The 23,503-nt window shown below is 43.8% G+C and overlaps 1 protein-coding gene across 2 annotated transcripts in view; it reads left to right on the top strand.

Moving 5' to 3' along the window:
- Positions 1 to 23,503, top strand: part of PRKG1 (protein kinase cGMP-dependent 1) — a gene marked incomplete at its 5' end in the record, with an annotated part of 340,143 nt that overhangs the window by 198,203 nt on the left and 118,437 nt on the right. For both annotated transcript variants that reach the window (XM_084210094.1, XM_084210093.1), the window contains one exon: positions 23,225 to 23,330. In XM_084210094.1, the coding sequence (XP_084066220.1) occupies positions 23,225 to 23,330 (106 nt within the window). The remainder of the gene's footprint in view (positions 1 to 23,224; positions 23,331 to 23,503) is intronic.

Raw genomic sequence — 23,503 nt, forward strand, 5'->3', positions numbered from 1 at the left:
CCTGCAGCAATCCTGAAATGTGCCCATAATGGTGTTTTAGCAGAATAATGAAAAGCAGATAAACAAAGGGACTCCTGCAGGACACAGATCCAGGCAGTGATGAAGGGCTTGGGGTGGGATTGGTGTCTTTGTTGCCCTGGAAGATTTGGGACCCCCCAGAACAGGTTTGTGTTCCTCTAAACATGTGCTGGTTTGGAATCCAAATACCTGCAGGTTCCTGGGCCTTTTCAATTCACATGTACCCCAAAATTATACTCAAAATTAATTAATTAAGCATCCCACTCAACTCCAGCTCATTACCAAAAGAATGGTTTGATGCTCAGTGCAGTGTGGTGGTTAAAGACTGGACTTTCCATCTGTAAAAAAATTCTGTATGTGGGCTCCCAGAAGATAATTTGGAATTGTATTAAATCATGAAAAATCCTTTTCCCTGCCTGAAGTGAAGCCAGTGGCATGGGTGGGATCCTGTGATATTTTCTGCAGGAATATACAGCTCCTCTGCTGCAGAATTCCCCCCAGAGAGATATTTCTTTTATTTGGTGATATTTTTAGGGGAATAATGGGGCTGTTTCAGCCCTTCTAGCCAAACCCTCTTGTGGAGTCTGAAATTCAGGGGAAATTGGGTTTAGAAATAGAGATTGGAATGCAGAATTTACTTTTTGGCTCATGGCAAATGCAACCCCTGGCAGTGCCCAAGACCAGGCTGGATGGGGCTTGGAGCAGCCTGGGACAGTGGAAGGGGTCCCTGCCCGTGGCAGGGGGTGGGGGAACAATTTCAGGTCCTTTCCAACCCAAACCATCCCATGATTCTATGAAAAATTGCTGTATTTTTACAAGCCTGAAGCTGCACTGCCTCAGTTTCCCTTGATTTTCCATGCTTGGAAAATGGATTTCCAGAACTCACATTTCCAGACTAAAGCCTCTCTCCTTTTTGGCATTTTCACAAGCCCTTCCAATTTTTCAGCTTTTTTCTGGCACTCCAAAATCACCTGATCTCTTCACCTCCTGGCAGAAGGGCTGGGCTGATTCATTGCTTTTGAGCTTTGTTTCATTATACCCCCATTATTCCCAAAAAAAAGATCTATTTGGGATCCCTGGCTATTGGAGAGGGATGCAGGCAGGCCCTGAGCTTGCTTGGCTGTGATTCCTTTGGAAAAGGGACCAGAAATAGAATTTCCATCTCAAACAGCTCCAGGCAGTTGTGCTAATTTTAAGTATTTCAAAATATCCATCAGTTCATGGAGTTAAATGTTGGTTTTTTTGGGTTTTATTTTTTCTTTTGGGGAATCTGCTGATGCTTGGTCCAAATAAAGATGGGAAAATTGTTGGAATTAGTGGAGAGAAAAAAGAAACAACCACTGTGCAAAACCTTCCTTATTCCAGAGCTATCCCCAAATGAACCCCCTGCACCACACACCTGGGAACCTCCTGAACTGAGGCTGCAATTTCAATACAGATTATGGAGAATTTTTGGGGAGGGAAAAGTGAAATTGGAATATTCTGGAGGTGTTACCCAGGCAGCAGCAGCAATAATTCCCTGCCAATGCATCCCTTTACCCTTCTGCAGGGACCACAGTTGGTTTTTATTCCTGGTTATTCCATCATCCAGAACTTTGGGGCACTGTTAACCAACTTTATGATGCAGCCTTGCAGTAAAATCCCGACTGCAACTTGTTGATTTTTTGCTTCTTTTGTGTTAAGGTTGGGGATTAAATGTGTGAGATGGTATTTCTTGTTTGAACTCAGATGTTTATTAGTTCTTCTTTATATTGTAGTATCACCAACTGTGAGACTATAATAGAAATAAGTTTGTATTATTTTATATAAATAATATATTTTATTATTATATGTCGTTAATATATGTTTTTAATATAACACATTTTATTATTTTTATATTATTATATATCATTATATATTATAGATAATAATATAGAATAGCTTATAATAATATATAATATAATAATATTATTATATTATATTATATTATATTATATTATATTATATTATATTATATTATATTATATTATATTATATTATATTATATTATATTATATTATATATTATAAGTTTATATTAGTTCTACAGTACTTACCTCTAATAAGTTAAAAATGGAGCTGTATTTCTCTTTCTACAAGGCTTTTTAAGGATAAACTGTCTAATTAAGAAATAACACTTAAATTACTCTTATTTTTAACTTAATGATTAACTAGTGTCTCACAATAAGTACTTTTTGATTATACAATATTATTTAAGCTCGTGGAGAAGAAGGTAAAGAAGGAATAGCTTCTGTCTTAAATTTTCTATCTTGTTTATATATATTACTATATTCTAAAACTTTTAAGTTTTTTTCCCATGTGATATTACACACTTCTATTCAAAGTGCACACCCACAATCCCAGTTCTATAATTTAATTTTGGAAGCCTTCTCCACAGCCTCAGGTCAAATTCAGCGTTTTCCTGGGGGTCGGTGTTAGCACAGAAAACCTAAAAATTCTCAATATTCAGGGTTCCAACAACAACTGACTGTTCTCCATCCAAATTTTGGCTCTGCCTGCAAAGTTTTCCCAACCCTGAGATTCCTTAGGAGTTCCCCAGCGGTGCTTTGGAGTTGGTGACAGCAGCACCCCTTTCCCTGGATCCACACTCAGCCCACAAGTGATTGCCTGGTGAAATCCCTGCCAGTGTTTCTTGCTTTGCCAAAAGGCAGAAAGCTCCTTCCTTTTAATAAGAGCTCGTTATTGTATGGGGTGTTTATAAAAATGCAAAGGAGACAGAGAAAGCTCCAAAAGCAATTACTGGGAACGTTTTTGTTGCTATAACGACGAGAGGCAGCTCTTGATGAGCCGTCAGATCTTTCATGTTGTTAAAAAGTTTTGTTGCCACGACAACAGAATGCAGTTTTTATTTCCTGGACTGATACTTTTGCTTTTTTTTCCCCCCTCTGTTTTTGGAGCAGCAGCCTGGGTTGGATTTTTGGAGGGTGAAATATTAAAGACACGCAAGTAGGAAATAGGAAGTGGAGTACTTAGGGGTGGATCCTGTGCTTTCCCTTGTATTTTAAATTTGGTTTTTAATAACTGTTGGGAACAGGGAAACTTCTGGGAGTCTTGAAGGAGGCAGGCTTTGATCCCTAGAGATCTTCTTTAAAATGGCAGGGCTGGATGGGATATTGGGAATTAGGAATTAGGCCCTGGCACAGGGTGCCCAGAGCAGCTGTGGCTGCCCCTGGATCCCTGGCAGTGCCCAAGGCCAGGCTGGACAGGGCTGGGAGCAGCCTGGGACAGTGGAAGGTGTCCCTGCCATGGCAGGGGTGGGATGAGGTGCTCAGTTCAGAGTGAGGAAAGAGGAAAAGCAGATCCTGGGAAAACGCTCAGTGCTATAGGAAGCTGTCCCCACCATGTTCATGCCAGTGGGGACAGCTTTTCCCAGCCAGCCCTGAGAAACCTGCAGCAAATAAATGAATAAGGCCAAGCAAATCATCTTTTCCAATTGGTTTTGTTCAATCCCCACATGGAGCAGCTGCTGCTGCATCCTGGGGCTGGCTGGATTTTCCCATCCCAATTTCCCCATCCCCTCTCCCTGCCAATTCTTGTTTTCCAGCTGCTGCATCATGCCAGGCTCTGGGATTGCTGTGGCACCCAGGGAAGGATGCTCAGGCTTTTCCCTTAATGGGCTGTCACCCCTCATCACTGTTAGCAGGGAAATATAGGAAAGGTTTGGGATAAGTTGGGGGTTGTTCCAGGCTTGCTTATCCCTGGAATTTCAGCCTTCTCATGGCGAGGGGAAAGCAGCTGGAATTAGGAATGAGTTACTGAGAGAGAGAGATTCACCCCAAAATGGTGTAAGGAAATAAAGATCAATTCATCTGTGTCTGAAGTAAAAATGTAAATGGGTAGATGCAATATTTTAATGTTATAATAATATAGAAATGTAAACATATATAAATGGAGAGAAGCTCTGGATAAAGGATGGAGTGCCAGGATACAGGGAATGGGTTCAGACTGCCAGAGGGTAGGGCTGGATGGGATATTGGGAATGAGGAATTGTTCCCTGGGAGGGTGGGCAGGCCCTGGCACAGGGTGCCCAGAGCAGCTGTGGCTGCCCCTGGATCCCTGGCAGTGCCCAAGGCCGGGCTGGACATTTGAAATAAAGGCAAGGAATTAGTAGAAAGAGGTGAAAAAGGCAGGAATTTCCCTTTGCCCTGCTCCAGTGTTCATTTGCAAAGCAGCATTTGGATTAAAACCCCCAGTCCTGAACTGTCCTTGCTGCTGTTCCTGATTTGTCCCAAGTTTTGGAGAGCCCCATCCCTGCTCCCCCTGCCAGGAGCAGGATTCTGCCAAGGCAAACCTCCAGTGGTGCAGCCCAAAAACCACAAAGAGATTTTTTTGGGATGTGTGGATGAGGGAAGGGTGAAAGGAGCTCTCTGCAACAAAACTGGGGGGGGTCCTGGTCTGCTTTGAGCCTTGAGGAGAGATCCCAAGGAAGCCAAGGAGCAGCAGCATTATTCCATATCAGCTCCAGGGATAAGACAGATGATAACTCAGGGTTGCTGCTGAGTGATTCCCCCAGTGCAGGAACATCACAGAGCTCTGGAGCCTGAGGAATATTCAGCCCTGTCTTCTTCTCCACGTGTGATGATCTGGGATGTGCTCAGGGAGGAGAGCTCCAGGAGCAGCTCTCCAGCTCCCTTTCCATCCCCTCCTGCAGCTCAGTGATGCCTCAGGTTTCAGCTTTTCTATTTTTCACATTCTGTGCTGCTGTAGTGTGCAGTTCTGAGCTTCACATGAAGGGATGGTGAGCTCTGTGCACAGAGCAGGGAGACAAAACAATTCCTGCTCTAGCTGGGCACCAAGGACAAATGATCCAAATCTCAGCCCAAGAGCACAAACACCGTGGGCTGGAGAGAGAAAAACAAGGATGGGACTGCAGGGGCTAAAGCTGGAATGGGACAGTGAACTGCAAGGTGCAAATGGAGCAGAACTGATCCCAGTGACAGACCCTGTGACTGGTTGTGCATTTTGGGACCATTTTGGTCCATCCTGGGTGCAGCCCTGGCTGGGCTCTTGTGCTGCCCAAGGTGGGTCCATGGAGGAGATCCTTTGAATAAATCCCTGCTTTATTCTTTAACTCTTTCCAGCCTCTGTTCTAGCTTATCCTTCCCAAGGCATCAACAAGGCCATGAAAACGGGGAAATGAACCCAGTTTGGAAATTAATCCAGTTTGGAAATGAATCTGTTTAATTCACACTGCAGTTTAAGAACACTCTGCTCATTAGCTCAGTGCCTGTGATTAGTGCTTATTACCTGTGCTTAATTCCCTCAACCATCTCCCTCTTCTTCCCTTTTTCCATCTGATTTCCTGGTAGTTTGGATTATTGCTTTGTTTTATTAAAGCACTGAGGAGAACAGAGCGATGAGAGAGGACAAGCACATGTGAGTTGCCCAAAACCAAACCAGAATTTCTCCTGAAATTCAATTGCCCAATTCAGCCCTACCTTTCCCAAAATGTAACACTGAGGAGTAAAAAGCAGAGTGTCCAAGTGCCTGCCTGCATCCATCTCCTCTCCCTCTCAGGTATGGGGTTTCTACAGCATTTTCTGCTATAAATTACCCCCTAAAATATCAAAACTCTCTATTTGCAGCTGGGCTTGAGGTTTTTGAATTTTTTTGCCTTCTTAAAGTTAGGTTTAGCTGGGCTGCAGAGTCTGCTTTGGAGATTTGCTGCATAGTAGAAATTATTTTAGGCATTTCTTTCTTTAGTATTTCCTGTTTACAAGCAAACACTTTGCCCTGTGTAAATTCTGCTACATTTCCTTGATAGTGAAATATTTAACCTCCATATGCAGATTTTGTTGAAATCATCCTGGCTGCTGTTTCAAGAAAATTTCCAGGGGAGGCAAAGTTCATTTGTGACAAATTTTTGCTGTAGTTTGTTTAAATTGGGGAGTTTAATAATTATTCTTTTCACCCAACTCCCAACCAACAAATTCACCATCCCTGCTCTGTTTGCATGAATCATAATGGAGGTGAAAACAAGACATTCCATAGTGATAATCCTCATTTTCTCTCCCCTTCCTGGTGATGCTGAATTGCTCCTGGATCCATTATGGGTTGTTGATGGAGCAGGGATATTCTGGGATAGGATGTGAGATTTTGGGAATGACCTGCAACAGCTTCAGAAGCCCCCTGGCAATCACTGACCAAATTCTGCATTGCTTTTAGGATCCTGGGCTGCACTTCAGCCCTGATAAATTCCAACTGGGAATTTCCTGTGTGGCAGCACACTGGTGTTCCTGGAGGAGCTGGAGAACAGGGGTGAAGCAAGGGAGGTGGGATTTATGCTGGGTGGCAGCAGCTCTTGCCCAGAGGTGCAGTTTGTTCCTTCTCTGGGGGAGCAGTTGGACTCGATGGTCCTAAAGGTCTTCCAGGAAAAAGATTGCACCCTGTAATCAAAGAAAACACAGGACCTTGAATTAAGAAAGGGTTTTTCCCCTAAAAAAGTCTGAGATCAAAGGAGTGCAAAGCCTTAGAGACATTTCAGTGGAACTGTTCCAGGTTAAACCCATGTGAGGAGCAGGACAGCTCCCTTGCAGAGCATCCCCCCTCCCACCACTGCAGGAGGGACAAATCCCTGCCCCATCTGGGAATTGGGGATTATTTCTTGCTGGGAATTTCTCCCAGTCCCTTCCCAAGCTGCTGGGAACAGATGCTTGTCAACATCCCCCCTCTCTGCTGGCAGCTTGTCAGCAGATGTTCATTCTTCCCCCCCACAAATGATTCATTTTTATCTAAACAGTAGAAAAAACTCACAAGTAAAGCCTTGCTAGGTCCCATGAATTATTTAAAAATCATTTCAGATGTCAAAACTCCAGTTACAGTTCCTTGCAGCTCCCTGGTGACTCTGGAGTCATCACTCTTGAAAAATAACCCAAATTATATTTAATAATTGAATAGCATCTACTTTGGCGCTTCTCTATCAACTCTTGGAGTGACATTTAATGCTTGTTAGAAGGGGCTTGGGGTTGTTTAATTCTCTATCATGCCAAGAGTTCTGTACAGGAACATGTTGATTTTAATTGCATTTAGATTTGATTACAAAAAAAAAAGAGTAAATCACTCAGAAAGGGTCAGATTGTTCCATTTGGCCTCAAGCTGTTTTGCTTTTCGCAGCAGATATTTTATGTGGAAATCTGGTTCTGTGTGTAAGAGGAGTTCTGAAACAGAACTAATGCAAGGTGAAAATGAAAGCAGAATTGTAGAGTTTGTAACTGTGACAAAACATTTTCAGAGCAAATTTCAAAATTTTACTTTTTTTCTTCCTTTCATGACATAAAATAAATCTTACTGAGCCCTCTTTACTGTTAAAAAAAATGTACCACATCCCAAATTGTATGGATAGGAAATAATTCCTATATTCTCCTGTGTGATTTTCTTCCCTCTTTTCTCTCTGGGCTTCAGTAGTGGAACGTTTTATTTTCTGTTAATTTGAGCCAGAACCTCAAATGCTGCTTAATTGGGTGGAAATTAATGACCCAGAGAGGACCTAAATGTCCTCTGCTGTTCTTGCCTGTGGGAGTGGTGAGGCCCTGGGATGGATTTCCCAGAGAAGCTGTGGCTGCCCCTGGATCCCTGGAAATATTCCAGGCCAGGTTGGACGAGGCTTGGAGCAGCCTGGGGCAGTGGAAATATCCCTGCTCATTGCAGGGGTGGAATGAGATGAGCTTTGAGGTCCTTTCCATCCCCAAATCCAAGGTAAAATCCAGCATTTTTCAAGGCAAAGATGCCCCGAGAGCTCGAGCATCAAGTGAGATCCTGGCATTTTATATCCCGGTTTTTGATGGGTTTGGGATGTAGAGGAGCAATGTAGGAATGTGGATAATTCTGTAGCTCCTTTTGTCTCCATCAGGAGTGGAATTATTTAGAATTTATGGCATGAAATCCTTGCCTTTAGACCTTTCAGCTAAAAAAATGATTGCCTGCAGTGAGTGTAAATCCCAGTAACAAACCAGTGCCAGAGGAAGGGGGAGCAACTGGGAGGACCATGGAAATTCCATGTAAATTCAGTGTGTTTGCACAGGGAGGTGCTTCATGGCCTGAAAACTGGAAATCAAGAACTGGGACAACAAACCAGCTCTCTGGAATCAGTGCTAATCATATTTACATTTCATCTTTCCAGGGCTTTGATGGATTTGGGAAGTTTTGCGAGAAAGATTCTGACTAATCCTGAACCTTCAGAGATTTGTTATTTTCAGTGCAGGCTTTTAGGTTAGAGTCAGAAAATCCCAGAGGGGTTTGGGATGGAGGGACTTTAAATCCCATCCCATCCCATCCCATCCCATCCCATCCCATCCCATCCCATCCCATCCCATCCAATCCCATCCACCTCCTGCCATGGGTAGGGGCACCTTCCCCTATCCCAGGTGGCTCCAAGCCCTGTCCAGGTTTGGGAATGTGGGCATGGAGTGGAATGAGTGGCAGAATTGGGCTGTGACTGATGCCAAGCCCTTGGGTTTGCCTCAAGGCAGGAAAACTCCGCTCCTACAATTTCCGTGCCCTAAATATTCCACGTTTTTTTGCTGCCTGTGGGGTGGATGGGATTCCCTTCTGTCCTTCATGGATTTGATGAGTTTGAGAGGCTCAGTGTGTCTCAGTGCCCACCCTTTGCAGAGGTTTTTGGAAACACTTTTGGGAGGTGTGGACTCCAAAGGCGCAGGGAGAACAATCCGTGGGCGAGGCGCTAATCTGGGATAACTCCAGCAGAGCCTGGAGAGCTGGGATGCTGACCTGGAAAACAGGCTGGGATTAGGGAATGACAGCTTGGTGGGGTGTCCTGAAGGCAAAGGGAGAGGAAAATGGAGCTGTTTGATGGCAGCACAAACAGGGTGAGGATGGATCAGTTCGGACTCCTTTAGAGGAAAATCATGGGATGCGGGATGGGCGTTCCTTGGATGAGGTGCGGGGAGAAAACAGATATTTTTGTGATTATAGAACAGATATTTTGTTTATAAAACAGATATTTTTGTGATTATAGAAGAGGAATTGATACCCAGAAGGTACTCCAAAAATCTCTTTATGTTCTGCACAAGTCCCAGGAAGGGCATGGACAAAACCTTTAATTGTTTGGAGGCAGGAAAATGTGAGTCCTGAGGATTTTGTGTGAGGGAATTCTGGAGTCAGTCTGACTGGATTTACATTAATAACTGACTAGCATCTACTTTGGTGCTTCTCTGTCAACTCTTGGAGTGACATTTAATGGACATTTAATGTCACTCCAACCCTAACCCAGCCCAGTGTGACCTTGGCATTAAAATCAGATCATGAGCAAAGAGTGAGGGAAAGATTTTTGGCATAGTCTGTAGATATTTATTTTTAAAAAATCTCTTAAACAGAACTGAAATACAGACACAGGGTAGAGGAAAGGGTGAGACTAAAAACAGAGTGTATTTAACAAGGTGTAAAAATTCATTCCTCATTTTGGTCACACCTTCACCTGCAGAACAGGGGAAAGCATAAACAATTAATTACTTTATATTTCCTGATTTAATTGGCTGTTGAGCACAAATTTCACCTTTAAAACAAGGAGTCCTATGTTGTTGATGTTTAACAATTTTTTTGCTCTTATTTTATAAGAAATGCTATCTGTTGGTTGGCTGGTTTGAGGTTTGAGCCTTCAGCCCTGAGGTGTGGGAGGGCTGCCTGAGGGATCCAGCCTGGATTTGTCATGGATATTTCAGGACAGAGGCAGAGGCCTCTCTCTGATTTAAAGGAGTCTGTGCTCCAATTGGATTATGGGTCCCATTTAAGTTAATAAAATCAGGGAAATGCAGAATTAAGGTGATTATTGGAATTGGTGGGTCTGCCTTACCAGGAAAAGCACAATTCCTGCAGGAGGAGATGAGCCCTGAGCTGAGCTGCCATGGGGAGCTGCTCAAAATGCCAGGATTTCATGGAAATGTATCCATATTTTCTTCATGCACATATATAAATGTACAATTAGATGGCTATATAAATAAAATATAAATTTCTGCTTCAAAACCAGGTCAGATGGGGCTCTGAGCAACCTGGTTCTGGTGGAATCCATGTCCAGGCAGGGGCTGGAATTGGAGGGAAAATTCATACTGGTGTTCTGTTTTTCCCAGATGTGCCAAATGGTCATGGCCTCTGTTGTTACCCTGATCTCACTCCAAAAAGGACAGAGCCTTCCAGCCAGAAGGGAAGAGAATTTTGCTGAATTGAAGTTGTCACTAATTCCAATCCATTAAATAATTGCCTAATTATTGGGCCAGTTTATATCTCCTATGCTCTTGGGTTCCTCTGCCTGAAATCCCATAAAATTCTAAATCAAGCTGTGGGTTCTCATGGAATTAAGGGTTCACTCTTGACACCTGTAACTTCTTCCTTTTGCAAAAGCTGAGCCAGCAGTATTTTCAATCAGAAAATCAATCCCCTGTACATGCCCAACAAATGATATTTAAGCTACTAACCACTGACATGGCACTAGATTTAAATCCTTCTGTTTTAGCTGGGAATTGTGGTTATTTTCACTTGTAGGAGCATTTCCAGCAGGAAAAAATGGTGCTGATAGGCTGGAGATCATCTTCACCCAGGAAGGATTGGGACCATCAGGGTTGAGGCTGAGCATCCTCCACCTCTGCTGACTCCAGGAGGCATTTAGAGGTGTTGGAACACAGGGTTGTACCCATGGAATGACTGCTTTTCCCAAAGTTATCTTGGAGATTTACTTGCCATGGTGTCATTCACAGAATCACAGAATCTCTGGGTTGGATTGGGAGAGACCTCCAAGATCATCGCGTCCAGCCCCAACACCTCAACTAAACCCTGGCACCCAGTGCCACATCCAGGCTTTGTTAAACACATCCAGGGATGGTGACTCCACCTCCCTGGGCAGAACATTCCAGAACTTTATCACCTTTTCTGTAAAAATCTTTTTCCTGATATCCAATCTATATTTCCCTTGGGGCAGCTTAAGACTGTGTCCTCTCATTCTGGAGAAAGAGCCCAGCCCCAGCTGAGCACAGGCACCTTTCAGGAGCTGTACAGAGTGATAAGGGCACCCCTGAGTCTCCTTTTCTCCAGGCTGAGCACCCCCAGCTCCCTCAGTGCTTCCTCACAGGGTTTGTGTTCCCAGCCCCTCTCCAGCCCCGTTGCCTCCTCTGGACGCGCTCCAGCCTCTCAAGGTCCTTCCCACCCTGAGGGGCCAGAGCTGGACACAGCACTCCAGGTGTGGCCTCACCAGGGCCAGGTACAGGGGCAGAGTGACCTCCCTGCTCCTCCTTTCTGCATCATAGAGGGGTTTGGGCTGGAGGGGACCTTAAAATTCATCCAGTTCCACCCCCTGCCATGGGGGTTGTGGAGAGCTGGAGAGGGACTGGGGACAAAGGATGGACAGGACACAGGGAATGGGTTCCCAGTGCCAGAGGGCAGGGATGGGTGGGATATTGGGAATGAGGAATTGTTCCCTGGCAGGGTGGGCAGGCCCTGGCACAGGGTGCCCAGAGCAGCTGTGGCTGCCCCTGGATCCCTGGAAGTGCCCAAGGCCAGGCTGGAGCAGCCTGGGATAATGGAAGGTGTCCCTGCCCATGGCAGGGGTGGGATAAGATGGGTTTAAAATCCCTTCCAATCCAAACCTTTCTGGGATCCTGGGATTCAATGAGCTGGGCCTGTGTTCTGCCTTGAAATCAGAACAGCCTGGCCAAGTTTCGAGGCAGGGAATGATTACCTGGGATATTTGTATGCTGATAATAAAGAATAAACAATCTATTGGGAGGCTGAGTATGTAATCAACATTATGGCTTAATTACACCACAGAGCTCGCTGGGATAATTTGCATTCCTGGGAAATTGATAGAGAAGGATGCAGCTTTTTGAGGAGAGCCAGGGAAGGGCTGACATGTGAATTACAGAGGTTTTCCTGATATGCCAGTGTGGGATATTTGCATAATAATCACAGAATCCCAGAAGGGTCTAGGCTGGAAATGCCTTGTGGGGCTCAGGTACCTCCCAGCCATGGAGGGATTCCCGTGGGAGAACCTCTCAGGGGATATTTTGGGTTAAGTGCTGTAGGGATTTGGGATTTCAGGTTACACCTGACAGAGTTTGAGGTCAATCCAAATCCAGACTCCTGGCACCAGTAAGAAATTTTAGACCTTGGAGTGATTTTTGGTTGATTTCTACATTAGGTCATTGGATGCTGCACTGGCAAAAAGAAAAAAAAAAAAAAAAAAAGAAAGAAAAGAAAAAAGAAAAGAAAAAGAGTAGTGATGTGGACTTAAGTCCATATCCTGAGTATTTTTAATGAGATTTGCACATTTGGCTGAATTCAAATGAGCTCAGAGAAGAACCAGTTCAGCTGCTGACAACTATAGGGGGATTTGTACAAATGGAGTTTTTCCTTTTAAGTGTTTTCCCACTTGGAGCATCTTCATCACCCCTAGCCCTCGTAGCTGCTTTTTAAATTTATTTTTTTAATATTTAAAGTATACATTGGAATATAGCTGTGGCTGCCCCTGGAAGTGTCCAAGTCCAGGCTGGACTTTGGGGCTTGGAGCAGCCTGGGACAGTGGAAGGTGTCCCTGCCCATGGCAGGAGTGACACTGGTGGGATTTAAGGTCCCTTCCCACCCAAACCATTCCATGATGCTGGTAATGGAGATTGTGGTGATATTTTATGGGCAGAAGAAAACAGATATTTTGGATAATAATTTTGGATAATAATTTTAGATAATAATTTTGTAGCCATGCCATAGGACATCTCCAGCAAGTCGTGTTTCTGAGCTGCTCAGAAATGTCCAAACCCCACAAATATTTCATGTTCTTACCCTTCTCTTGCATTTCAAACTTGGAGAGGATCCAAGAAAAATCTGTGTCCTGATGTAGGTGTTGTCCCAGCGTTGATCCATGTTCCCTGTTTGTGTAGCCTGGTTCCAGGAATGCAGGCTAGGGAATAAACATGGGATTTAATACTGAAGGTGGGAATGAGGTTGGTGATTTAAAAAGGCTCTGTCCTGCCCCCAGTGCAGAAATGTTTCCAATGTCAAGGAATAGGCAGCAAAAGCAAATCCCAGCTGATTTTTTTTTTTAAAGGATTTGCTTTTATCTTTTCCAAGCCCATCAGAAGGAGGCTGTAGCTCCCTTGGAGCCTCCAAAAGACCTGGACTAGCTCCCTCCCCCAGAGCCAGATGTCCCTAATCCTCCTCCCCTGCCCTTTTCCGTGCTCCTTTCTGCTCTCCTTCAGCCTCCTGGCCAAGTGGCTCCGTGTGGGATTGGAGGGAGGCACCACAGCAGGATTTTCTCCTGGCTTCACCTTTCTTTTCCCCATCCTTTTGTCTTTTTGGCTGTGCTGAGCACAGAGCTGGTGACTGAGGGGTTGTTGTGACTGGTGACTCCTGCCACAGCCTCGTCTCTGCGGGCAAGAATTTGGTTTTGGAGCTTGCTCAGCTCAGCTCTCCCCGTGTGCATCATTTTCCACCCCTCAGCACCAAATCCCCTTGGATTTGTGGGTTCTACTGCCCCAAATCCCCTTGGATTTGTGGGTTCTACAGCACCAAATCCCCTTGGATTTGTGGGTTCTACAGCACCAAATCCCATTGGATTTGTGGGTTCTACAGCACCAAATCCCCTTGGATTTGTGGATTCTGTTGGCCAAATCCCCTTGGATTTGTGGGTTCTACAGCACCAAATCCCCTTGGATTTGTGGATTCTGTTGGCCAAATCACATTGGATTTGTGAGTTCTATTGGCCAAATCCCCTTGGATTTGTGGGTTCTACTGCACCAAATCCTTTTTGATTTGTGGGTTCTACAGCACCAAATCCCCTTGGATTTGTGGATTCTGTTGGCCAAATCACATTGGATTTGTGAGTTCTATTGGCCAAATCCCCTTGGATTTGTGGGTTCTGCTGCACCAAATCCCATTGGATTTGTGGGTTCTACAGCACCAAATCCCATTGGATATGTGGGTTCTACAGCACCAAATCCCATTGGATATGTGGGTTCTACAGCACCAAATCCTTTTTGATTTGTGGGTTTCTACAGCACCAAATCCCATTGGATTTGTGGGTTCTACAGCACCAAATCCCATTGGATTTGTGGGTTCTACTGCACCAAATCCCCTTGGATTTGTGGGTTCTACAGCACCAAATCCCATTGGATTTGTGGGTTCTACAGCACCAAATCCCCTTGGATTTGTGGGTTCTATTGGCCAAATCCCATTGGGTTTGTGGGTTCTGCAGTGTCCAGCAGCTCCTCTCTGGCTTTTACCAGCAGGTTTTACGTCATCACCCAGTTTGATCCCCTTTGCCTCACCCTCACCTTCCCTTCTTTTCCAGAGCATGTTGGACAGCAGGAATCTCCTTGTCCATCCCAGGATTCTTGGGTGCTTGGTGTCTTTAACCCTCCTGAGTTTCCCTAAGAGCCTTTATGAAGGGACAAGGTGAAAATGCCCCTGAAATGCTCAGGGAAGCAATTCCAGCCCTTCCCCAGGCTGAGTTTTGGGAACCAAGGGCCTCATTTCCTCTTCCTACTCTCATCAAGAGTAGCAGTGACCCCTTTGATATATTCATACCTAATTTTTACTGATTTGTGTGATCCCAGACATCAGGCCAGGCAGTGGGAAATTCTCTTGAAGCCTCTGGGAGTCATTTTCCACCTCTGTTTTTTGCACAGTGAGGGGCAAGTGCTGAAATAATCCTGTGAGAAGCCCTGAGTTCAGGTGTATCAAAGCCCTCACCATGGGTTTGTCCCTGTTTTTCCCTCATCCAGGTACAATCAGCATTTTAAAAGATTGTCTTTCTCCTTCTCACACTTTTCTGCAGATTTTTTTATTGCTCCATTTCATGTCATTTTGGGGATATCTGGTTTATATTTCTTCCCAAATTCTCAGGGATGCAAAGAGATGCTTTTAATGCCACCATTAATTTTTACTTTCACCTTTTTTCTGTTCTTTTTAATTTCCTTTCAAGTTTCCACATTTCTCTCTTCATTTGTTTTATATTTAAGGCTGACCATGGTGTGGAAGTTGGGAGTTTTCATTTTCATGGGGACTAAATTGGAGCATTTTCAGCAGAAAAGCAGCTCTTTGGGGAATTGTTATTTGGGATCAAGGCTGCTTTAAGGATGAGACACTTAGGGGTAAAAAAGGGTCCAGCTGAGGTCACTCAGTAATTCTGCCCTGGCAGTTTCCCACAGAGTCCTTTTCAGTGAATTTTGCTGAGAATTTTCAGCTTAAAAAAAGACCTTGCAACTTTATATATATCTTAATTTATGGATTTTCCAGCACTTGTGCCTGCCCTTGGTTCTGGTTCCACTCCCCATCTTTGTGTGATTGATTTAAATGCAGCTTCCTTTAAATGCCAGTTCATTATTGCTGTTTTTCCTGTCTTTTTAAGGCAGTGGAGTTTTCAAACCCCCTCATTCCTCTGCAATATTTAGTCCTGAATATATTTTTCCACTCTGGTGAGATGTCCTTGTTCTTTGTTGTAGAAAGCTGTAGGACAAAATCTTACTTTCTTTATGGAAGAGAAAAGTGAGGAGAAAATACAATTCAAGCTCCAAATTAAAAGCAACTTCTCAAAACTCCCAGACCTCAGTAAATGAACTGGAGCTGCCTTCAGCTCTGTGCTATTAAAACTCGATTAAAATCAGCCTGTTCTGCTGGAATTCCCACCAGAATTTCTACAGAGGCTCCATGTTTAATAAACCTTCCAGCTCCTCTCTGATGAACACAAACCCCAAAGTTTTAAAGCAGTAAAAATGAACATTAGGGATGAAATTCTCCCTGGTCAAAATCACTGAGGCTCAATAGGCACCCACCTTATCCTGACAGAACCATGGGAAGGAATAACTGGAAATAATGGAAATAAGGGAAATAATGGAAAACCAGTTGGTTTTGGGATTGTTGATGCTGTTCTGGAGTATTTTGAGTAATAATTATAACAGAATATAATAATAATAATAATAGCAATACTAATAGTAGTAATAATAATAACAACAATAATAATAATGGTATAGAATATATATTATATTAGAATATATAATATACAATAGTAATAATATTCCTTCTTCCTTCTTTTTTCTTCATCTTTCTTCTTTTTCCTCTTCTTCCTTCTTCTTCTCCTTCTTCTTCTTTCTTCTTTTTCTTCTTATTTTTCTTCTCTCTCTCTTTCTCTCTTTCTCTCTTTCTCTCTTTCTCTCTTTCTCTCTTTCTCTCTTCTCTCTTTCTCCTCTTTCTCTCTTTCTTTCTCTCTTTCTCTCTTTCTTTCTCTCTTTCTCTCTTTCTTTCTCTTTCTCTTTCTCTTTCTCTTTCTCTTTCTCTTTCTCTTTCTCTTTCTCTTTCTCTTTCTCTTTCTCTTTCTCTTTCTCTTTCTCTTTCTCTTTCTCTTTTCTCTTTCTCTTTCTCTTTCTCTCTCCTTCTTTCTTCTTCTTTCTTGTTTCTTCATTTCTTCTTCTTTTCTTCTTCTTTTCTTAATTTCTTCTTCTTTTCTTCTTCTTTTCTTCTCCTTTTCTTCTTTTCTTCTTTTTTTCTTCTCCTTTTCTTCTTTTCTTCTTCTTTTCTTCTCTTCTTTCTTCTCCTTCTTTCTTCTCCTTCTCCAAGCACATAACTAAAGCTGCTGGAATCTGCTCCCTTGTTCTCTTTACATATGTTTATATCTATATATTCGTTTCTGTGCAGCTTTGGAGCCTGTCCAGCACATCCTGTGTCTCACAGGATCAGAATCTTGAGGCATAAGTACCTTACAATGCCCTGAATCAGGAGAAATAAGTGCTTGAAACCTTTTGAGATGTTAAATGTGCAGTGAGAGGCAGAATTTAATGTTAGTGCAGACACCACACAGGGGAGGATTTCAGGGTGCAAGGAGGATGAAATTCCTCTTTCCACAAGGGCTGGAGGCTGCTGGATCTGTTTGCTGAAGCCACCTGAAGGAGGTGTGATGTCCCCTCTCTGTTTAATAACAGCTCCAAGCTCCTGGTGTTGGGGGAGAAATTAATCCCAGATTCCCTGAGGCTGGAGAATCCCTGCCAGCCCATGGAGTCCCAGCTGTGCCCAGTGCCCACCTTGTCCCCAGCCCAGAGCACTGAGTGCCACCTCCAGCCCTTCCTGGGACACCTGCAGGGATGGGCACTGCAAAGCTCCCTGGGCAGCCCCTGCCAAGGCCTGAGCACCCTTTCCATGCAGAAATTCCTGCTGCTGTCCAAGCTGAGCCTCCCCACTTCTCAACTCCAATCAAGCAAATCCAGCTTTAATCCATATTTTATACCTCCACACTTGTTAGTCCAGTCTTTCATGTCTGTTTTCCCTCAACAGCTGAGCTCACTGCTGGCTCTCAAAAATAAAAGCTCCTGAACAGCAGCACTGGTATGTAATTTTCTCTGAAATCCATGAGCAAATTTTCCCGGGAAAGCAAATTTTCAGTGTGTTTTAACCACCTTCACTGCTCTCCTTGGGATGCAGCAGCAAGTGTTGTGTGCATTATGGAAACTGGCTGGGGAGTGCAGACTTTTCAAAATAATTAATAAATGTTATTAGAGGAAGGAAAAAAAGCTCCTCAATATTCCATTTTTAACGTGATTCCTGAGCATTCCAGCCGAGACATCAACTTCCACAGTCAGTGTTCAGTTAGCAGTGTTTCCACCTGAGTCAGAACCCTCTGGAATGATGGAATGATGCCTCTGCATATCAGGAAGGCATTTTTATTTGATATATGTATTAATCAAGTTTCCCTGATGGAATACACGGTGGCATTTCTGTCGGCATCGTGGATTTAATGGTTTGGAAAAGCAGCTCCTCATGAATCCCATTAAGCACTCTGCCAGCCAGGGAAATCCAGCCTCACCTGCCCTGCTGAGGAGCAACCTCTGGGGGCTCAGAGTTTTACCAAAGTTGGTGTGTGACCTCTGAGGACCCCTCTTCCAGGTGGGATCTGCATCTCTGAATGGGAAGGGACCCACAGGGATCATCCAGCCCAGCTCCTGGCCCTGCCCAGACACCCCAGCAATCCCACCCTGTGTCTGGGAGCATTGCCCAAGTGCTCCTGGAGCTCTGCTGGGACCTTTGGATGTGGTGGGGAAATACAGGTGGGCACCTGTCTGTGCTGCTGTGGCACAGGGAGTGATCCCACCTTGGCTTTTGGGGGGGATTCATCTCCCAGAGGAAACAAATCAGGCAAAAAGAGGAATTAGGGGCCATCCCTTCAGAGCACATTTTAATTTTGTCCCATCCAAAGCCCAAGGGAGCAGCTCGGAGCTCCAGCACCAAAATAAACTCATGCAGTTGAACTGGAAAAAAGAAATAAAAGCTACAAAGCAGCTCTAAAAACAGCAGAGGTGACACCTTCCATTTGGAAATTCTGGAGCTGAGTGTCCAGGATGCTGCTCCAGGGGTGGATCCCTGCAGAGGGAATGGCACCCTGGGGATGCCCTTAGCTCCTGCAGCAAAATCCCCTTGCTCTGGGACCTGGAGGGATGTTTGGGATCAGCACTGGGATGTTTGGGACTGGTTATGGAGGGAAATACAAACTGCACTCTTTAGTTGCCTTTTTGGTGCTGTTCTTCCTGTTCCCTTTTTGATGGTGCCCCACATCAACTTCTCCATTCATCAGCACCTTCCCTTCCAACCCAGGGCTGTGTTAAGATCCTCTCTTTAATTGGGAATATTAATTTTCCTTGGGATTGGAGCTCCTGTAGGCAACAAGCTAGAACTGATTTGTGGTCTCTTTTAAATGTGAATTGATTGCTTTTCTCATTCCCCTTTCCTGGCATGCCAGTGAGCCAATTTGTCCCAGGCTGAATCTCCACCTTCCAGGAGAGATTTGTGTTGTTTTCCCCTTTTCCTTCCCCAAATAACTGGAGACATTTTCCCTCACCCCATGTCACAGTCAGTGAACTAAATGAGTTCTTTAATTTGAGACTTCTGACCTGCCTGAGATCCTTTTTGGCTTTCCATTAATCTCCCCTCACACACATCGCTCTCCATCACACTCCAGATAAGATTTGGGAGTATTTCTTGTGGCCTCCAGCTTGTTCTTCCTGAATTATTTCAGCTTTCAGTGTGCAGGACTGGAGAAGATTCCTGAAGTAGTTTGGGAGCTCGTACAAGGGTTAATTAAAAACCTCTGTGTTGTAAGAATGTGAGTAAGAGCAGAGCTGGGAGGAATAAGAGGTGACAGGGAAAGGTTATGTAAAAGAACAGCTTGCAAAGAGCAAATCAGGATGGGTAATTAGCAGGGGTTGTAGTACAAGTGGTTTGAAATTCCAAGGAAAAATACCTGATGTAATTGAACACTTCCCTAATTAATCCCTACCAGCACTTCTCATTAAGGAGTTTGGAGGCTGCAGGAGAGGATGGAGAGATTTGGGGGCAGACAGCAAAGATTGGGAATGATGTTAGAGAAAAACAAACACCAGGGAAACATCAGGGGCCTTCAGCTGATCAAATCACCCTGGGTGAGGTTATTCCTGAATAATTCATTGGGAGTTTTCTGTGACATGTTGGGACAGGAGCTTGGATTACTCCAAGAGAAATCCTAGGATCCTACACAGCACCTGCTCCAGCTGATTGGATTGATAGATGTTGTCAGATCTGTTTAATACTGTTAAATTCAATACTTCCAGGTGCCTTTTTAATACTCAATTTATATTTATATGTACTACTTCAGGTGGTTTTGTTCAAGAGCAGAGCTTGATAATAACAATTTCTCTCTCTGCTTCTTTCCTCAGTCCTTTCTGATCTTCTCCAGGCAGGTGGTGTTCCTAAGCAAACCCAACAAACTTCCTTGGAATTTTGGGCTTCCTGGAGCTGACTGGAGTGAAAGCAGAGCTCCCTGGAGGCCCCACATCCTTCCTGCATTTATCATTTGTCACCTCTGAGAGCAGGGATTGAACAGCAGCCCAGGCATGGAATAGCCTTGGACACTTCCAGGGATCCAGAGGCAGCCACAGCTTCTCTGGGAAAACCATTCCAGGGAGCAATTCCTTCCCAAAATCCCATCTAACTCCACCCCCCCTGGCAGTGGGAGGTTTTCTCTGTCTCTTCATTTATCCTCAGCCAAATTAAAATTATTCCTTCCCTGCTGCCAGAACCTCTCTGGGGGATAATGGGATATCAGGATGGAGCCATCCTTGTGCCAGTGCTGTTGGTAGAAACTTGGGACAGAATAAAGGAATTTATTCCTGCTCCAGCCCCTTGGATGCATCCTCTCCATCACTCCATGTATTCTGGAGTCTGCTGGAGCCTCCCTCATCATTCCCAGAGTGTTTAGTGGGATAAATCAAATCCATGTGCTCCTCCTGTTCAGTTAAATGTGCTTTTATCATCATTTCATACCTGAAACAGGAGGCACCAGAAAGAGCTGGAAATGGCTGTGTTTTCTTAATTTCCACAATATTCCCTGCAAAACCCAGCCCAGGTGGGAGGAGGGTTAAATAGGAGTGGAAGTTTCATATTCTGTCTGCCAAAAAAAGCCCTGAGGACACAAAGTTGTGGCTGTTCCTTTGCTTGAGGGCAGATAAACAAACAATTTTTGGGATAAAATAGCCCAAAAGGCAAAATGAGCTGATGAATTCCAGCTTGGGGTGCAAAGGAATAATAATTTTCAGGTCTGGTGACGCTGCCAGCAGCACTTGGGCTGGGAATGATTCGCCTGGTGATCCTTGAAAAAACTTGGGAAGGCTTCAGTGAGCACATAAAAAACTTGGGAAGATGCATAAAGAATGCAGGACCATGTGAATATTGCATTTCATTTGGGAAATAATGCTCCTGCTGGCTGCTCTGATTTCAAGGATTTTTTAAATATTCAGGACTCCCCCAACTATCTAACATAAAATGTACCAGATTCAATAATATCAACAGCATTTAGGTTGCTCTTCCCTAAATATTTAACTTAAAACTTTGCATTTCCCCCCTCATTTCACTGCCTTTGCAGTGAGGAAGGGAAAAAGGAGCTGATGATCTTCAGCCACTGGGTCCATGAGAAGAAATGAAGCAAAACAGCCCAAATTTGGTCCTTTGGCAGGCTGGGGGTGCGATGGAAGTGTTGAAAGTAAAGAGAATTAATGCCTGGAGAGGTTCAATAATGAATAATCTCTGTTATTTAGAGATTTAGGGCTGTTCAGCCTGGAGAAGGGAAGGCTCTGGACATGGGTGAACCAGCTGGGACATATTCCAGGTTTTGGGTTGGACTCTGCACCCCTCTGTTCACCCCTTTTGATTGGGATGTAATTTCATGTGGTCCCAGGTAAATAAATAGGAAGGAAAGTTTGGAAATAGTTCTTTCTGGAAAAGAAGTTTGAAATTGGTTATTGAGTTTTTTAATTTGCTTTAATCAGGCGTGTTGATGGAAAGAGGGGTTTGATTCATTTACTGAAATCATTGATTTAGATAATTTCAGTCAGCTTCAATCACAAATTAGGGCTCAGCCATGGCAAGCATTTCAATTTAAACTTTAATGGCAACATCTCCACCCCCATCCAGTTCTGACCCAGGAAATCCTCAGCTCTTCCCTGTTTCTCCAGCAGCATTTCCTTTGTCTTCAGCCCTTGAACCACAGCAGAAACCTGTCAGAAATCACAATTCCCATCAATCTGTTGCTTCAATGTGCGATTCAAATATCCTGCAGTGCCCAATCCCCTCACCTGGAGAGCTCCTACAACTGCAGCCCTACAAAAATCACAGGTTTGGGTATCCCTGCCCAAACTCCTGGGTGTTTTAGGACGAGCAGGGATTTTGTTGTGTGCTGTTCCAAAGATCAAACAGAGCCCCAGCTATGGCATTTTGCTGGGAAGAAGTGCAAAAAGAGGCAATAAACTTAAATGGTAGCATCCCAGCTCTGATTGCAGGATGATGTTTCAGGTTATTGAGAAGGGAAACTCCTGTTGCAGACACACCTGCTTCCATCATTTTGTTTCTCATTTTCCTTTCTGGCTCTGCCTCCTGCAGTCAGGGAATGGGATATTTTATATTTTACTTCCAGCATCCAGCACAGGCTCTGTGGGGAGGGATGGGCCAGGAAATCTCTGTCTGTTCTAATTCCCAGTGGATGTTGAATTTGTGGCACACATCCCAAAGATATATTTTTCATCTCAGGGCACTCCTAAAAAGATAACTTTGAGATCTTTAAATGCATCAAATCTCACAGAATTCCTCCTGTTCCTTCAGCCCTGACAGGGGGTTTCAGCACAACAGGAGATGCTGCTCATGCTGATTATAAGGGTCCTGCTGACATTTAAATCTCTACCCTGATTAGCCTTTAGTAAAGCAGCTGTTTGTCATTAAGGCAGGAGAAACGAGAATATAAGGTGTGATTAGTGGTTTAATTAATACACAAGTGCATTGTCTGCACTTCAGCAACTTCCTGGGCTGTGTGGACCTTGGTGGGGGGGCTGGTATGTGAATTTATTAAAATATGTAGGATATAACATATAGAGGGGGTGTGTGTGTATATATATAAATATTATATATATATATAAAAATGCATGCCTTATAAATCCTATATATAGGATATCCTAAATATACAGGATTTTATGAAATGATATAGGAAATTAATATTAGTGTAGAAACCTTGGGAATAGTTTTAATCAAATTGTTTCTCTAAGGAGAAGCCCTATTATAAACTGTATATACTCAAGCATTTATGGCTAATGCAAATGTCTACAATCCCAGCTGAGATGAAAACTGGACCTTTCAGGGTTCTGCTCTCTGTGCACTGGTTTTCCCTTTTTTTACCATGGAATTTTGCCTCTGAAGAATAGGATGTGGTGCTTGGTGAGTGACTCAGGAGTCTTGGAATTCAGCAGGGACTCAAAAAGTAAAGTTGGAAAAGAAAGGCTCAAGACCTCCCCAGCTGGGAGGTGTTTCATCATCAGCCTGGTTCATAATCAGGGCTTGGGTCTGGAAATTTCCTTGGGAGCACCTCAAAACCTCAATGGGTTTTGCTGGTTAATGCACTAAAAGTGCCCCAAAACCACTCAGGTTGTGATGAACTGACCCCAAATCCTTGCTCACCTTCCTGGATTTCTCTTTCCAAAACCCCACATCCACCTCCTACACCAGCACCTTCCCAACCCTCTCAGTGCATGTTTGGTGTCCAGCAGCTGAATTTCCTGGTTTGCAGCGTTCCCCATTCCCACTGACATCGTTTTCCTCTGCAGTTCACAACAGGAATTTGGACATTTTTTTGCTAATCACCTTTTCCCCTTGTCTTGTTTTTTTTCCAGCTCTCGTAAATGTGAAACTTTGGGCTATTGATCGGCAATGTTTTCAAACAATAATGATGAGGACTGGCCTCATCAAGCATACTGAGTATATGGAATTTTTGAAAAGGTATGGCACTTGTTTATTTATCCAAAAAAATCCCTTGAAACTGCCGTCCTCTCTTGCCTTTTTTTTTTTTTGTGAGTGCAGTATTTGATTTGTTTCCTTCTCATCTCTTTTGGTTTTAATGATGATGATGATGATTATTATTATTCTGATGATTTTTATTTGCTGTTTGCCCA

Source organism: Fringilla coelebs (assembly GCF_963513975.1).
Source record: "Fringilla coelebs genome assembly, chromosome: 8".
Lineage (NCBI taxonomy): Eukaryota > Metazoa > Chordata > Aves > Passeriformes > Fringillidae > Fringilla > Fringilla coelebs.